The sequence below is a fragment of the Bufo bufo genome, chromosome 11, assembly GCF_905171765.1.
Source record: "Bufo bufo chromosome 11, aBufBuf1.1, whole genome shotgun sequence".
Taxonomy (NCBI): domain Eukaryota; kingdom Metazoa; phylum Chordata; class Amphibia; order Anura; family Bufonidae; genus Bufo; species Bufo bufo.
This window is the reverse complement of record NC_053399.1, coordinates 5,883,686-5,901,021: the sequence shown is the minus strand read 5'-3', so window position 1 is coordinate 5,901,021 and position 17,336 is coordinate 5,883,686. Positions and strand designations below refer to the sequence as shown.

Genomic DNA, 17,336 nt, shown 5'->3' with positions numbered 1-17,336 from the left:
ATCTTCATCGTTAAAAGGATAGCGCCTCTTGATACCCCTAGGAATGAAAGATCCTTTATCTGGCTCCTCCCATTCTGACCTGATTAACTTTGGAACTGGGAATACGGACTTCCTCTTCCCCCAAATATCTTTTCCTGAACTGACTTAGGCTTTTTAGGTGGCTCTAGTCGCTTTTATAAGCTCATCAATGTTATCCGGATTAAATAAGAAACGTTTATATTCATTATCATCACCCCTGGCAAATTTTGACTTAAAGTTACTTTTATTCAACCAGCAAGTAATTTTTTGACGGGAAATGACATCGGTGTCTCCCAACAGATAAGACGATGTACAAGAGGCATTATTGTGGGAAAAAAACATTTCTCAGATTTTATTTACATTTAAGCCAAAAATACAAGATGTTCCTTTATTGGCTATTCCAGCGATCAGACGCTTCCTATAATCGCAGACCAGCTTTTTGCAGGTCTCCACAGGTATTTTTGCCCATTCATCTTTAGCAATGAGCTCCAGATCTTTCCGGTCGGAGGGTCTTCTCGCCATCACCCTGATCTTTATCCCCCTCCACTAGATTCCAGTCTGGACTCTGGCTGGGCCGCTCCAAGACGTCAATGTTGTTGTCTGCCAACCATTTCTTCACCACTTTTGCTGTGTGTTTTGGGTCATTGTCATGCTGAAATGCCCACTGGGGCCCAAGGCCACGTTTCTCTGCAGACGGCCTGATGTTGTCGGTGAGAATCCTCATGTATTGCTCTTTTTTCATGGTGCCGTTTACTGTGATCAGGTTCCCTGCTCCATTGGCTGAAAAACACCCCCAAAGCATTAGGTTCCCACCACCATGTCTGACAGTGGGGATGGTGTTCTTTGGGTTGAAGGCTTCTTTTTTATGCCAAATGAAGGAAACATCATTGTGACCAAACAATTGAATTTTTGTTTCATCTGACCATAACACAGAAGACCAGAAGTCGTCTTCTTTGTCCAGATGAGCTTCTGCAAAGGCCAGTCAAGCTTTTGTGTGCCTTATCTGGAGAAGTGGCGTCCTCCTTGGTCTGCAGTCTCCGTTGGATTGTCTGCCCTGAGACATGGCCACCAGCAGAGCCTTGGATTCTAACTATCCTTCCTGGCAGCACAGGTGTCACTTTTGGCTTCCGACCACGTCCTTGGAGATTTTCCTCAGTGCGGAACATCTTGTATTTTTTGCTCAAATGTAAATAAAAAAGAGAAATGTTTTTTTCCCCACAATAATGCCTCTTGTACATCGTCCTATTATCTTTTGGGAGACACCGATGTCACTTCCCGTCAAAAAATTACTTGCCGGTTGAATAAAAGTAACTTTAAGTCAAAATTTGTCAGGCGGTATGAATAATTATGAGCAGCACTGTGTTTTTCCATACGTTTCAGCGTCCGAGCCTCCCAAAACGTCAGAGTCATACACTGGATTGCGATTATCACGGATGCTTTGAGGAGGGTTTTTAGGGGGAGCTGGATCCCGGGAAGCTAGTGCAGATTGGACTTCTTCTTTAACGAATGTCCTGATATCTTCCAGGAAACTAGAGGATTCAGCTTTCACCGCATTAGAAGCACATTCTTTACATAAGGGTTTAGCTCCTGTGCTGAGCAAACACTTATAACATATTCCACATTTCCTTGTCTTTTTAGGAGTTGAAGCAGAATCCTTTTCTCTCTGAAAAGTGTAAGGGATAGAATGATCAGCTAACCAGGGTATAGGGGTGGTACACCACGTGTGATACCAGGCTACTCACAACTCCTGGAATTGCTGCAGGCTCGGCTCCAGAGCCCGGCACGATGGGGGCCCTCATCTGTAAAACGCTCCCGTCCGCCAGCAGACACTGCATTGTTCTCCTCCTGTAGAAAGGATTGCGCTGTCCGGATGCCATTGAGCAGGTCCTGCTGCCTTTTATCCTTCCTGTGACCTGCGGCACCCGGAGATGACGTCATGACATTCGGCCCCGCCCCCAGCGTCTAACGTCACGCGCCGGAGGGAACGCATCATAGTGTTGCTCCGGCCGCTATCTTCCTTCCCCTCTGCATGAAATCTGCCTGGACCACTGCAGCGGGATTTTCGCAAAGGACAGCAACCGTTTGCGTCCATGCACAGGCCCCTAGAAGAGGAGGGAGATCCGCACTCCGGATCCGACCTCGGCCTGCATATATGCTTCACAGGTGGGCCCAAAAGAGCTTCCATGCACCTCTCCTACTTGAAGCAGGCTGCTTCTTATCCTGATAGGACAGGAAAAACACTGGTGATGGAGGGGATTCAAACCTCTCTTATTTCTGGTCTCAGGATGTGGTGTCATGGAGACAACTAGGGAAAGAAGAATTATAAATGCAGCTCCGGACTACACCACATATCGTCACCTAAAAGATCGTATATTATACTGTAGTGCATTCGGACCAACACTATCGCTGGGATACAATATACATATTTTGTTTTAGGCACTTAACCATTGAAAAGTAATAAAAAAAAAAATAATAATCCATTATACAGAACAGTCACCCGAATATACGGAGCCAATTAAAAGTCATTGCTGTCGTTGTAGCTTGGAGAATAAACGATGATGGTTTAATATGTAAATTTCATTTTAGAGCTTGAGTATTTAATGAAAGTAATTCCGTTTTTTTTTTCCCTCTACAAATTTGTAACAAGCTTAGAAAATAAATTAAGAAATTGAAAATCTGCATCTTATATAAATACCCCCCCGTTTCTCGCGGTGTGGAACGTTACGGGAAGCAACAGGTCTCCCGCTTAACCTTCAGCGTCCGTCTCACCAGCAGCAGTACTTTATACTTTCAATGGGTCTCTCAAGGATTAAGCCAATTCTGTTCGATGTCATATTTCTGAAGGCGAGGATGGCTTCGGAGGTCAGGTGCAGGTTGTTGGAAATATCCAGAACGCGCAGCGAGTACAGGTTGGCTAAAACAACCAGCGCTTCTTCAGTCAGCCGGGTATTACTAGGATAGAAAAAAACGTGAAAAATCATTCACTATCTGGACACCGATTCGAGTCCAGCTCCTCTTGTAGACTGAGAATTCAGCTAAGTGATGAACCTGAAGACAATCTGACACTGCACCCGTCCTGCATGGTGCGGGAAGCTGAGATAGGAGGAGCTGTATGCATGCACTATACCTACCTGCTCCCGGCTGTTTGCTTCTAGCTCTGTGGGCCCTGGGCTGTCTTCTCTGAACTTCCAGGCACTGCACAGACTGGGGAACATGAGGCACTGCAGCCAATTACTGGCTTCAGCAGTGACGTGTCCTATGTGGTAGATCACTGCTGGGTCACATGACACTTGGGGGAAATGTCACTGCTGAAGCCAGTTCACAGTCTGTTTTGGTGCAGATGACCCCATTCTTGCAGGAAGTTTACATACCCATAGGGAGAGACTAGCAACTAAAAGTGGCCCTGGAAAAAACGGAAAAGTGGTCCTACTTTGTAAGTAGGTCCACACTTTCAGAATACAGAGCAACATAATAAGGCAGGGCCAAGAGAAGTTGGCAGGGCCAGCAATACCATTACCCAGCTGGTGGCCGTGAGGAGGGCTCGGGTGACCCTCCGAGGCATCGGCCCACCAGAAAAATTTCCCTGTAGGGTCTATGGCCAATCTGCCCCTGCATATACAACATGGCCGAGCTGCAGTAACACATGTGGTCTGCTGACTTCCTTGCTGCACCTGTACTTGAAATATAACAGCAAATACAGGGGCCAACCAGTATGAAGACCCAAGACTAACCACCGATCCAGCGTCCTATACCCGTTATTTTCACTGGTCAATCATCTCCCTGCAGGATATCTAGTATTACATACCGGCTCTTGTAATAAGCCCCCCCCCCCCCCCCCCGTATAATACTGACAGCGGCAGCAGTGTAGACTGATGGTGGCTCCATCCAGACTATGGGAAATAATTATGGAAAGACGCCAAAATGTTCTTCTCCTCCTCACAGAGCCACCCGGATTACCTGAGGTAGAGGTTCTGCAGATGCGGAAATAACCGTGGGAAGCTTTTCACCATCTCCTCATCGTATCCATGGGAAAAATTCAAGTTCAGGCACTTCAGCTGGACGGCACTCTTGGAGATCCAGCTGAGAGTCGCGTTGGAGATTTTAGTCCCTACTACGCTCAACTTTTCTAATTTAGAACATATTGGACTCATGATTGGCAAAAATGATGCAGCCCCTGGCAAACGAAAAAAAAAAAACGCATAAGTGTGGAGATCATAAAACTGATGTCAGTACAGCAGGAAAAATCTAAAAAAATGATTCACGTCTACACGACCACCGTAGACCTATAGAGCAACATGAGTGACTTTAAAGAGCACCCGTCAGTGGGCACTGCGCCTGGTAGGGTTGACCCTGCTGAGTAAAACCATACACCTCTTATGTAAATAGGCTGCACTGTTCATGGGCAAAGTTTTATTATGCAAATTAAGTGCTCAGAGCACTGAGGGGCTGGGTGCACCTTGGCTCCAATGCCGTGTCTCAATTGCCACTCCCTCTGCCCCTTGATTGACAGGGCCAATTATCTCACCTCGACCTGCAATGCCATGCCTGTGCCAAGTTTCCCCTGATCTGATGCAGCGGTAGACCAGGCATGCTCCCTGCCACTCCATTCAATCACTACGGGACTGCGGTAAGTATCTGAGCCCAGCGGTTTGTCCCCCAGCTATCAGTTAGTTAACCCTTATCCTGTGGCACAACCCCTTTAACAGTATCAGCGCATGCACAGTAGTTCTCTGCACTGCTGGGGAAGCCACAGCAGATGTATGCATGCACCAACGGTGTAAGCTGCGCAGGGCAGGATTACAAAGGCAGGTGAGATACCTGGCCCTGAGACTCGGCGTCAGAGCCAAGGGGCACCGAACACCTCATTTGCACAATTACTTTTAATTGCACAAGAACAGCACAGACGATTTACATAAAAATTTTACGCTGTTACTCAGCAGGGTCAACTCCACCACATGCTGAGCCTGGTTTAATGGGATTGATCCTGCTGACAAGTCCTCTTTAAAAAAAAAATATATAATAATAATAAATTAAAATAAAACGAAATTAAAATTCCATCATTCATCACGTCACCCCCAGTATTATCCGTGGTATGCAGACATGCACCCAAATAAAAAAATATATATACAGTCCCGCACCTGAGAGGGAGAGCTCTGCCATTGGGACTACTTTCCCTTGGTCAAGGCTTAACAGTCATTGAGGTTCCAGGTAAAATCTAGTTCTCACCCCATGGAGGAGGTAACAGAAGGATCCAACCCTGGAGGCACAGGGAGGACACGAGAAGACAAAGTGGGGTGAAAGGAAGAGAAGTGACAGGGAAACGAGGAGGTTAACGCTTACAATTTCATTCTGCAAGGAAAGGCCAGACTCGCCCAGAAGACGAGAGCACTTACACTCGATGCGCAGCTCCGTCAGCTGGGGCAGCTTCAGCAGGAGGGTCTCGATGAATTCGTCGTGCTGGAGGTACTCATAATGGCGCAGGCAGACGCTCTTCAGCGTGGACAGCTGGTCGAAGGCGTTGTTGGATAAACTGGCGCAGTCGGAATTCATTAGTTCCAGTTTGTGGAGCTGCAATCGGGAAATAAGCGGCTGCTCTGGAGGAAGAGAAGATGAAAAACCATAAGATTTCGGTTTTCTCTCATGGACCCCGTAGGAAAAACCTGTGTCTGAGCCCATAGAAAACTATAGGTGCGCGTTACAGATTTGGTGAGCCTCTGTCGGGTCGGCCATTTCTGTAGCGCTGCCGACTGTTCAATATTTATGGTGGCAAATCCCGGGGCCATGATGGACCACATTAAAGGGGGTTGTCTGGATTTTAATATTGATGACCTATCCTTCCACAGACATGTAGCAGCGGACAGGCAGAGAGACGGCACCTACCCACTGCGTGCACCGTCTCCTCATACAGCGGATCGGCGGGGGTGCAGAGTGTGGGACCCCCGCTGATCGGACTTTGATGACCTATCCTGAGGATAGGTCGTCAATATTAAGAAAAAAAAGCCCAGGGAACCCCTTTAAAATCAATGGGGTCCTTCAGTGCTTGTTTACCACACCACATCGTCATTGCTTCTCATATAAATGGAAGCAATGATGCTAGTGTGAACACATACGAGAGAGCACCTAGCCGAGTAACCGCTATCCATGCATGCTCAGTTCAGCCAAGCATGCATGTGTCCTGAATAGGTAAAAGGGAGGACAGAGGTAAAAATCCAACAGCCCGCTGCCTGCCAGGGCACAGAGTGGGGGCACCACCATACCCATGAGATGTTCAGCAGGCCCTGCCGAAATCTGTGGGATGAGACGACATCTAATGAGCACGACACAGGTAATTGTCAAGATAAGCTCCCAATAGTCCAGGACTCATGGAATTATGCTGTGTATGTGCCCCTGGACGGAGCCCCCACTGTTTACACTGCTGACTTATTCATTCACCTTCAGCCGTAGCCACAAAGTTATCAGGAACGTTGAAGCACAGGGACAGCTTCCATTTATTCATGTTTCCGATGGCGAGGGAGAGCTCCCGCAGTTTGGGCAGCCTGAAGAGAATGTACTGGAGAGCCCTCTCGGGCACGGTGCCTTCATTCGAATGCAGCGAAAGAGAATACAAGTTCTGCAGCAGGACGATGCTGGTCAGCGGGAGGACGCCCGAGAAGGACACTCTGCAGAGAGACAGGTGCGTCAGCTGCTGGAAGAGGGCGATCTCTGAGAAGATGTCCTGGTCTGTCACATTGGAGCAGTCCGTTAAACGCAACCGATGGAGGCTGACAAGCGGCCGGAGCCCCTGGAGGATCTCCCCTTTCAGACAGGAGTCCATGGTGACGCTGGTCAGATCCGGCAAGGAGCTGGTCATCTTCTTGAACTGCTTCAGAGTCACCCTGGTCACCTCCACCGAGGAGATCTTCCTGCTTTGTAGGGTGTCCCAGAAGCGCGCATTAAAAATCCCAATGCTCTTGAAGAGGATGGTGCTGTGTTTCCACAGGGAGGGGTGGTCGACGAGCGCCCGCAGGTAGGAGCATGTGGCCCGGACATTGGCCTTTTCCGTTGGAGACAGGAACATGAATATATGCAGGAGGACCTCCTGTGGTAACTGCAGCCACTGGATCGCCGACATCTTCTAGCATGGACGCTCTCTCATCAGATCTAGGAGAAACAAAAAAATATCCAGATAGATTAGGTTTTCTAGGGTGGATGAAGTAAAGGAGAATTTTGCAGCAAAGAGGTACGGTAGTGCGATACTCAGAATCATGCGCACAATTCACCGTCACTGTTAGTTCAATCGTAGAACATTGGAACCTATGCAGTAGGCCAGTATCAACACTGCAGGTGCATATGGAGTGACAGTACTTAGATTGAATGTAGCGGCGTCCCGCTAGAGATGAATAGTCAGATCGGTGATCACTCTATTATCAGAACGATCTTACCAGTTCCTGAAGATTTCTGCCGTCCTGTGGACTCTAATGGGATACTTTCCCTTTGTCTTCCAGGATATTTGCTTGCCGCGTTGGTGAACTGTTTCCACGTGGGCCCGCTGGTACAAATCCAGTTTTCAGCTCCACATCACCTTCTCCCGCGGATATAACAGTAAGTTTCTCTGCAATTATCTTTGACTGGTTATTCGTGGTGCACTCACGTTCAGGTGGGGGGGGTCTGACCAGACGCGTTTCGGGGTTAATATCCCCTTCCTCAGTGGTCCACGTGGAACCTGAACGTGAGTGCAGTGTTGATACTGGCCTACCGCATAGGTTCCAATGTTCTACGATTGAACTAGCAGTGACGGTGAATTGTGCGCATGATTCCGAGTATCGCACTACCGTACAAGTTTTAAGATTTCAAGATTGAAATAACAGTTGTTGAACTTTGCGCATGTTCCTGAGGATTGGGATGGACACATAATAATGGAATGATCAGCGACTTCACGGCTGACGGACGCTTTGATACATTTTGTTGCCAATAGTTCATTATCATATTGGAGACACTGGATTAATGCTGCCATCCAGCACTTTGTTGCCAATTAATGTTGCTTACTTGCTATATTTATTGTAACATAGTGATTGATGTTTTTAATTATTGTATTTATTTACAGGAGGTTAGTCTAAATATTTAGTTTATTTTATCCCTGCGCACTGTGTACTGCTGATCCTGATTTTATATGTAACTTACAGATCGTTATACTGGAGTATGGACTGAGTGTAATAACCTTTCAGTAATGTGCCCAGTCTTTTCTATATACACGGTGTCTCTCTTGAGTAGTGGGTGATATACCTGACTGTGGTCACCCTGTGAGGTGACCAGTCGCCCTGTGAGGTGACCAGTCGCCCTGTGAGGTGACCAGTGGCCCTGTGAGGTGACCAGTCGCCCTGTACGTCCTGCTATTGCAGATCTCCTATTACGTTACATGAGATGTTGCTGTGCAGCCGGACGCTTAAAGGGATTGTCCACTCCTTATATATATATATCCGTCTGCCCACTGCCCCCCACCATACACACACACAGCGCTGGTGTCAGTGGTGGGCATTATAGAGATTAGATTGCACTGCGCCCACCTTGTGGATGAGACGTCCGTCTACCGCAGGAAACTACCGCACATCACGAGACCCGCAGACACTTGCGGTAATTAACAATGTGTGGCCCAGAATCGGCAGGAGGCAGGTACCGGCTCTTCCGGGGGCTGGAGCCCGGCGCGGCCGCTCTTTCCTGCTTTTGAAGCGGACAGACTTTTGCTTCCTCACACAGAGAGGTGGGATAGAAGCACGGCGGCGGCCATCTTTGTTTCGGGGACAGTGGGGCCCCCGTCAGAGGATTTATAACATTACGAAGGTCTTACGAGGAGCAGAGGACGGTATTCGGTAAGCGAAGGGGAAGGCGTTCCGGTTTAACGTCTTCCGACTAGCTGGAGGGGGGTCCACCGGATATCGAGCGTGTTTTGCCCGTTTGTAACATGGCTGCCGGAAGGTGCTATGGCGCTGAAGGTCGCGATGACGTGTTTCCGGAGGCGGATCCTTTCCGGCCGTGTCGTAATTGTGTGACTGGCCAATGCCTGGGCGGGACCGCAGCGTTTGAACAACAGGCAGAAAACGGGGCTGGCGGGAGAGGTGAGTACGGCGGGGGGAGGGGGTTGTGTGAGCGCAGCTGCTGCAGAACCTCTTGTCCGCCTCAGAACGCGTTACAGTGATAGAAGGGAACGTTCCAGTTCAATGTCCATAGGGAACAAACGTGAGAGGAGGCCCCGGTGTCCGTGTTCTATCTGTCTATGGGAAAGCTGGGTGACTGCTGCTGTGTGAGCCCCTAGTGTATGTGTTCTATCTGTCTATGGGAAAGCTGGGTGACTGCTGCTGTGTGAGCCCCTAGTGTATGTTTTCTATCTGTCTATGGGAAAGCTGGGTGACTGCTGCTGTGTGAGCCCCTAGTGTATGTGTTCTATCTGTCTATGGGAAAGCTGGGTGACTGCTGCTGTGTGAGCCCCTGGTGTATGTGTTCTATCTGTCTATGGGAAAGCTGGGTGACTGCTGCTGTGTGAGCCCCTGGTGTATGTGTTCTATCTGTCTATGGGAAAGCTGGGTGACTACTGCTGTGTGAGCCCTCTGTGTATGTGTTCTATCTGTCTGTGGAAAAGCTGGGTGACTGCTGCTGTGTGAGCCCCTAGTGTATGTTTTCTATCTGTCTGTGGGAAAGCTGGGTGACTGCTGCTGTGCGAGCCCCTAGTGTATGTGTTCTATCTGTCTGTGGGAAAGCTGGGTGACTACTGCTGTGTGAGACCCTAGTGTATGTGTTCTATCTGTCTGTGGGAAAGCTGGGTGACTACTGCTGTGTGAGACCCTAGTGTATGTGTTCTATCTGTCTATGGGAAAGCTGGGTGACTGCTGCTGTGTGAGCCCCTAGTGTATGTGTTCTATCTGTCTGTGGGAAAGCTGGGTGACTGCTGCTGTGTGAGCCCCTAGTGTATGTTTTCTATCTGTCTGTGGGAAAGCTGGGTGACTGCTGCTGTGCGAGCCCCTAGTGTATGTGTTCTATCTGTCTGTGGGAAAGCTGGGTGACTACTGCTGTGTGAGACCCTAGTGTATGTGTTCTATCTGTCTGTGGGAAAGCTGGGTGACTACTGCTGTGTGAGACCCTAGTGTATGTGTTCTATCTGTCTATGGGAAAGCTGGGTGACTGCTGCTGTGTGAGCCCCTAGTGTATGTGTTCTATCTGTCTGTGGGAAAGCTGGGTGACTGCTGCTGTGTGAGCCCTCTGTGTATGTGTTCTATCTGTCTATGGGAAAGCTGGGTGACTGCTGCTGTGCGAGCCCCTGGTGTATGTGTTCTATCTGTCTGTGGGAAAGCTGGATGACTGCTGCTGTGCGAGCCCCTAGTGTATGTGTTCTCTCTGTCTGTAGGAAAGCTGGGTGACTGCTGCTGTGTGAGCCCCTGGTGTATGTGTTCTCTCTGTCTGTAGGAAAGCTGGGTGACTGCTGCTGTGTGAGCCCCTAGTGTATGTGTTCTATCTGTCTGTGGGAAAGCTGGGTGACTACTGCTGTGTGAGACCCTAGTGTATGTGTTCTATCTGTCTATGGGAAAGCTGGGTGACTGCTGCTGTGTGAGCCCCTGGTGTATGTGTTCTATCTGTCTGTGGGAAAGCTGGGTGACTGCTGCTGTGTGAGCCCCTAGTGTATGTGTTCTATCTGTCTGTGGGAAAGCTGGGTGACTGCTGCTGTGTGAGCCCCTAGTGTATGTGTTCTATCTGTCTGTGGGAAAGCTGGGTGACTGCTGCTGTGTGAGCCCTCTGTGTATGTGTTCTATCTGTCTATGGGAAAGCTGGGTGACTGCTGCTGTGTGAGCCCCTGGTGTATGTGTTCTATCTGTCTATGGGAAAGCTGGGTGACTGCTGCTGTGTGAGCCCCTGGTGTATGTGTTCTATCTGTCTGTAGGAAAGCTGGGTGACTGCTGCTGTGTGAGCCCTCTGTGTATGTGTTCTATCTGTCTGTGGGAAAGCTGGGTGACTACTGCTGTGTGAGCCCCTGGTGTATGTGTTCTCTCTGTCTGTAGGAAAGCTGGGTGACTGCTGCTGTGTGAGCCCTCTGTGTATGTGTTCTGTCTGTGGGAAAGCTGGGTGACTGCTGCTGTGTGAGCCCCTAGTGTATGTGTTCTATCTGTCTGTGGGAAAGCTGGGTGACTGCTGCTGTGTGAGCCCCTGGTGTATGTGTTCTCTCTGTCTGTAGGAAAGCTGGGTGACTGCTGCTGTGTGAGCCCCTAGTGTATGTGTTCTATCTGTCTGTGGGAAAGCTGGGTGACTGCTGCTGTGTGAGCCCCTGGTGTATGTGTTCTCTCTGTCTGTAGGAAAGCTGGGTGACTGCTGCTGTGTGAGCCCCTAGTGTATGTGTTCTATCTGTCTGTGGGAAAGCTGGGTGACTGCTGCTGTGTGAGCCCTCTGTGTATGTAGAATAGAATATAGTTGTGCACACCTCATCTGGAATAATACAGCTTTCGCATATGTGATATGTTGATTAATATTTAATCGAGTAATGACACTGTATATAATCTTAAAAACATTCAGGGGTAAACCAAAAAAACTACGTTAATAAATGTCTCAATTGATCCCCATATAGTTATGTACCTCTAAAGGCCCCTTTCACACGGGCGTTGCGGGAAAATGTGCGGGTGCGTTACGGGAACACCCGCGATTTTTCTGCACGAGTGCAAAACATTGTAATGCGTTTTGCACTCGCGTGAGAAAAATCGCGCGTGTTTGGTACCCGGACTTCTTCACAGAAGTTCGGGCTTGGGATCGGTGTTCTGTAGATCGTATTATTTCCCCTTATAAAATGGTTATAAGGGAAAATTATAGTATTCTGAATACAGAATGCTTAGTACGATAGCGCTGGAGGGGTTAAAATAAATAAATAAATAATTTAACTCACTTTAGTCCACTTGTTCGCGAGGCATCTCCTTCTGTCTTCATCTGATCTCTGTGCAGCAACAGGACCTGTGGTGATGTCACTCCTGTCATCACATGATCCATCACCATGGTAAAAGATCATGTGATGACCAGAATGACGTCACCAAAGGTCCTGTTGCTGCACAGAGATCAGATGAAGACAAGGAGACGCCGGCATCGCGAACAAGTGGACTAAGGTGTGTTAAATTATTATTATTATTTTTTTTTTTAACCCCTCCAGCGCTATTGTACTATGCATTCTGTATTCAGAATGCTGTTATTTTCCCTTATAACCATGTTATAAGGGAAAATAATAATGATCGGGTCTCCATCCTGATCGTTTCCTAGCAACCATGCGTAAAAATCGCACCGCATCCGCACTTGCTTGCGATTTTCACACAACCCCATTCATTTCTATGGGGCTTGCGTTACGTGAAAAACGCACAAAGAGGAGCATGCTGCGATTTTCACGCAACGCACAAGTGATGCTTGAAAATCACAGCTCATGTGAACAGCCCCATAGAAATGAATGGGTCAGGATTCCGTGCGGATGCAATGCGTTCACCTCCCGCAACGCATCCGCGCGGGAAACTAACTCGTGTGAAAGGGGCCTAACTGTACAGAGACGACAGCAACACAGGGGGTATTAAAGGGAACACCCAGAGGCAGGTCTGGGTAAGCCAATTGGTGCTTCAAATAATCCCCGTATAGCTGAACTTCTCTGGTCACCTAGAGGATAGGTTGTTATATTCAATCAATATGGGAACTACAACATACGGGTGCGGTCGATTCCATTCATCTGTGTGATAGTGCAACCATTACATAAAAGCTGTCTATTGAGGAATATCCGCAATGGGACCATATAAATAAAATAAAACAAGAGGTGATCAATTCATATAGTGAATACAAAAAAAGAGAAATCCATATTGTGTGTTCACAATTAAAATATATATATATCTATATCGTGAAACCGTGAATACACCTTTAAAATTGGATGAATAGGTTAAGTCCACCTGTAAGAAACACATATGTCCACATATATAACCACATTCGATATAGTGTTTCCACTTATATATGGAGAGTTCCACCTGTGGGCTCCACCGCTATCTGCTGAGAGGTTGATGCTTAGGAGGATCTGTGTGGACATCCTTTATCCTCAGCAAAGTTCCCAGTTGAAAACCTCCTACTGTAAGTACGGACATTGTCATCCAGTTTGATTATCTGCAAACACAGGAACTGCTGAAAATGATAACCAGTAGCAATGGATCCCAGATGAAGAGATCTGCTTGAATACTGTGGTGACACTCTGTTGCATGATTGAAACGACCTAAAGCCACTTACTGCAACAGCTACTGATGTCTCCAGTCAAAGACAACTGTCTTAACATTGTGCTGATACTTTGTTGCATGATAGGAACTGCCTGAAGCTACCCATTGCAACAGCTACTGATGTCTCTAGTGGATTAACCCTTTAGGCCTCATGCACACGACGTTGTGTGTGTCCGTTGTTCCGTTTTCCGTGATTTTCTGTGGACCCATTGACTTTCAATGGGTCCGTGGAAAACTCGGAAAATGCACCGTTTGTCATCCGCGTCCGTGATCCGTGTTTCCAGTCCGTCAAAAAAATAGGACCTGTCCTATTTTTTTGACGGACAACGGTTGGCGGACCCATTCAAGTCAATGGGACCGTGAAAAAACACGGAGGCACACAAGATTGTCATCCGCGTCCGTGATCCGTGTCCATTTTTTTCCTATCATTTTCAAGGCAAACTTGACTTCGATTTTTTTTTTCACTTTTCTTGTCTGGTGATCCTCCAAAAATCAAGGAAGACACACAGAAAAAAAACGGACACGGAACAACGGAACCCCGTTTTGCGGACCGTGAAAAAATACTGTCGTGTGCATGAGGCCTTAACCCCTTAAGGACCGGGCTCATTTTCACCTTAAGGACCAGGCCATTTTTTGGAAATCTGACCAGTGTCACTTTAAGTGCTAATAACTTTAAAACGCTTTGACTTATCCAGGCCATTCTGAGATTGTTTTTTCGTCACATATTGTACTTCATGACACTGGTAAAATGAAGTCAAAAAAATTATTTTTTTTGCACAAAAAAATACCTAATTTACCAAAAATTTGGAAAAATTTGCAAATTTCAAAGTTTCAGTTTCTCTACTTCTGTAATACATAGTAATACCCCAAAAAATTGTGATGACTTTACATTCCCCATATGTCTACTTCATGCTTGAATTGTTTTGGGAATGATATTTTATTTTTTGGGGATGTTATAAGGCTTAGAAGTTTAGAAGCAAATCTTGAAATTTTTCCGAAATTTACAAAAACTCAATTTTTAGGGACCAGTTCAGGTTTGAAGTCACTTTGCGAGGCTTACATAATAGAAACCACCCAAAAATGACCCCATCTAAGAAACTACACCCCTCAAGGTATTCAAAACTGATTTTGCATACATTGTTAACCCTTTAGGTGTTGCACAAGAGTTATTGGCAAATGGGGAGGAAATTTGAGAATTTGATTTTTTTGTCTAATTTTTCATTTTAACCCATTTTTTTCCACTAACAAAGCAAGGGTTAACAGCCAAACAAGACAGTATCTTTATTGCCCTGACTCTGCTGTTTACAGAAACACCCAATATGTGGCCGTAAACTACTGTACGGCCTCACAGCGGGGCGTAGAGTGAAAGGTGCGCTGTTTGGTTTTTGGTATGTTAATTTTTTGGACTGGTTTATTTACACCATGTCCCATTTGAAGCCCCCTGATGCACCCCTAGAGGAGAAACTCCCTAAAAGTGACCCCATCTAAGAAACTACACCCCTCAAGGTATTCAAAACTGATTTTACATACGTCGTTAACACTTTAGGTGTTGCACAAGAGTTATTGGCAAATGGAGATGAAATTTGAGAATTTCATTTTTTTGCCTAATTTTCAATTTTAACCCATTTTTTTCACTAACAAAGCAAGGGTTAACAGCCAAACATGACTGTATCTTTATTGCCCTGACTCTGCCATTTACAGAAACACCCAATATGTGGCCGTAAACTACTGTACGGTCACACAGCGGGGCGTAGAGTGAAAGGTGCGCCGACTGTTTTTTTGACACCATGTCCCATTTGAAGCCCCCCTGATGCACCCCTAGAGTAGAAACTCCATAAAAGTGACCCCATCTAAGAAACTACACCCCTCAAGGTATTCAAAACTGATTTTACAAACTTTGTTAACCCTTTAGGTGTTGCACAAGATTTAATGGAAAATAGAGACACAATTTCAAAATTTCACATTTTTGGCAGATTTTCCATTTTAATATTTTTTTTCCAGTTACAAAGCAAGGGTTAACAGCCAAACAAAACTCATTATTTATGGCCCTGATTCTGTAGTTTACAGAAACACCCCATATGTGGTCGTAAACCGCTGTACGGGCACACGGCAGGGCGCAGAAGGAAAGGAATGCCATACGGTTTTTGGAAGGCAGGTTTTGCTGGACTGTTTTTTTGACACCATGTCCCATTTGAAGCCCCCCCTGATGCACCCCTAGAGTAGAAACTCCAGAAAAGTGACCCCATTTTAGAAACTACGGGATAGGGTGGCAGTATTGTTGGTACTAGTTTAGGGTACATATGATTTTTGGTTGCTCTATATTACACTTTTTGTGCGGCAAGGTAACAAGAATTAGCTTTTTTGGCACCGTTTTTTTTTTTTGTTATTTACAACATTCATCTGACAGGTTAGATCATGTGGTAATTTTATAGAGCAGGTTGTCACGGACGCGGCGATACCTAATATGTATTACATTTTTTTAATTTATGTAAGTTTTACCCAATGATTTCATTTTTAAAACAAAAAAAAGTTTTAGTGTCTCCATAGTCTAAGAGTCATAGTTTTTCAGTTTTTGGGCGATTATCTTAAGTAGGGTCTCATTTTTTGCGGGAGGAGATGACGGTTTGATTGGCACTATTTTGGGGTGCATATGACTTTTTGATCGCTTGCTATTACACTTTTTGTGATGTAAGATGACAAAAAATTGCTTTTTTTACACAGTTTTTTTTTTTTTTTTTTTTACGGTGGTCACCTGAGAGGTTAGGTCATGTGATATTTTTATAGAGTCGGTCGATACGGACGCGGCAATACCTAATATGTATACTTTTTTTTTATTTATGTAAGTTTTACACAATGATTTCATTTTTGAAACAAAAAAAATTATGTTTTAGTGTCTCCATAGTCTAAGAGCCATAGTTTTTTCAGTTTTTGGGTGATTATCTTAAGTAGGGTCTCATTTTTTGCGGGATGAGATGACGGTTTGATTGCTACAATTTTGGCGTACATGCGACTTTTTTGATCACTTTTATTACCTTTTTTTGGGAAGTAAGGTGAGCAAAATTTCAATTTCATCATAGTTTTTTATTTTTTATTTTTATGGCGTTCACCGTTCGGGTAAAGTAACATGACCGTTTTATAGATCAGGTCGTTACGGACGCGGCGATACCAAACATGTGTAGGGAATGTTATTTTTTTAATTTTTAATCAGTGATAAATGTGTTTTTGGATTTTTACTTTTTTTTCACTTTTTTTCACTTTTTTTTTTACCCAGATCCACTTGGTTCTTGAAGATCCAGTGGGTCTGATGTCTGTATAATACAGTACAGTACAATATATATTGTTCTGTACTGTATTTTACTTACACTGAACAGATCTATGCTTTCAGCACAGATCTGTTCAGCACCATGGACAGCAGGACGCCTGAGAGGCGTCCTGTTGCCATGGGAACCTTCCCCGTCTGCTCAGAACTTCGCAGACGGGGAAGGGTAAGGATGGGATCTGGCGGGGGGCTGTCTGGGAGCTCTCTCCCTCTCCATCGGGGGGCTGCAAAGGCACAGCAGCCCCCCGATCGGAGAGGGAGGGAGCTCCCTCTTACTGTTAACTTTTTCCATACAGCGGTCCGTACGGACCGCTGTATGGAAAGGGTTAAACGGCTGACATCGCATCACCGATGTCAGCCGTTTATACCAGGGTGCCAGCAATGTGCTGGCACCCTGGTATACCCACTCTACACCAACGATTATTCAATGGGAGGCGGGCGGGGGATCGCGATCCCGCCTGCCGCACCGCCCGCCTCCCGCACCGCCCCCACCGCCCGCAACACCCCCCCTGCACCTCCCACCGGGCTAAAATCATTCAGAGGTGCAGGGGGGGGTGATAAAAATATATTTTCGGCACACTAAAGTTTCTGATCGCCGCGGTCAGGGACCGCAGCGATCAGAAACAGCAGAAAGCGCAACAAACCGCAGGTCTGAATTGACCTGCGGTTTGTTGCGATCGCGGACATGGGGGGGTCACGGGACCCCCCCGCGCATTTAGCCGAGGTGCCTGCTCAATGATTTGAGCAGGCACCTTGTT

The 17,336-nt window shown here is 46.5% G+C and overlaps 2 protein-coding genes across 7 annotated transcripts in view; one reads left to right on the top strand and one right to left on the bottom strand.

Moving 5' to 3' along the window:
* Window positions 1-2,424: 2,424 nt before the first annotated feature.
* Window positions 2,425-8,991, bottom strand: LOC120981717. 2 transcript variants are annotated; one of them, XM_040411375.1, is made up of 5 exons: window positions 8,843-8,991; window positions 6,451-7,158; window positions 5,412-5,612; window positions 3,976-4,192; window positions 2,425-2,970 (listed from the first exon to the last, which is right to left on the bottom strand). In XM_040411375.1, exons 2-5 carry the CDS (start codon window positions 7,127-7,129, stop codon window positions 2,784-2,786), a joined length of 1,284 nt encoding a protein of 427 aa, XP_040267309.1. In that variant the 5' UTR covers window positions 7,130-7,158; window positions 8,843-8,991; the 3' UTR covers window positions 2,425-2,783. The 2 variants fall into 2 exon arrangements, with proteins under 2 accessions (XP_040267309.1, XP_040267308.1); XM_040411374.1 differs by having other exon boundaries at window positions 8,562-8,952.
* A 14-nt stretch (window positions 8,992-9,005) lies between these two features.
* MIS18BP1 (MIS18 binding protein 1) overlaps window positions 9,006-17,336 on the top strand; it is a 37,907-nt gene continuing 29,576 nt past the window's right edge. For 4 of the 5 annotated variants that reach the window (XM_040411365.1, XM_040411363.1, XM_040411364.1 and 1 more), the window contains exon 1: window positions 9,008-9,110. The gene's annotated coding sequence lies outside the window, so the exon portion shown is untranslated. Of the gene's footprint in view, window positions 9,111-17,336 lie in introns of all 5 variants that reach the window. The other variant, XR_005774740.1, reaches the window with a different exon arrangement.

What these genes read in the sequence shown, in the direction of transcription:
- LOC120981717 (XM_040411375.1), bottom strand. Translation starts at nt 7,129, where the DNA reads ATGTCGGCGATCCAGTGGCTGCAGTTACCACAGGAGGTCCTCCTGCAT. An exon ending in CTTTGTGGCTACGGCTGAAG is followed by an intron (nt 5,613 to 6,450) that starts GTGAATGAATAA and finishes CTCTTCCTCCAG; the next exon opens with AGCAGCCGCTTATTTCCCGA. An exon ending in CTGCAGAACCTCTACCTCAG is followed by an intron (nt 2,971 to 3,975) that starts GTAATCCGGGTG and finishes TTTCTATCCTAG; the next exon opens with TAATACCCGGCTGACTGAAG.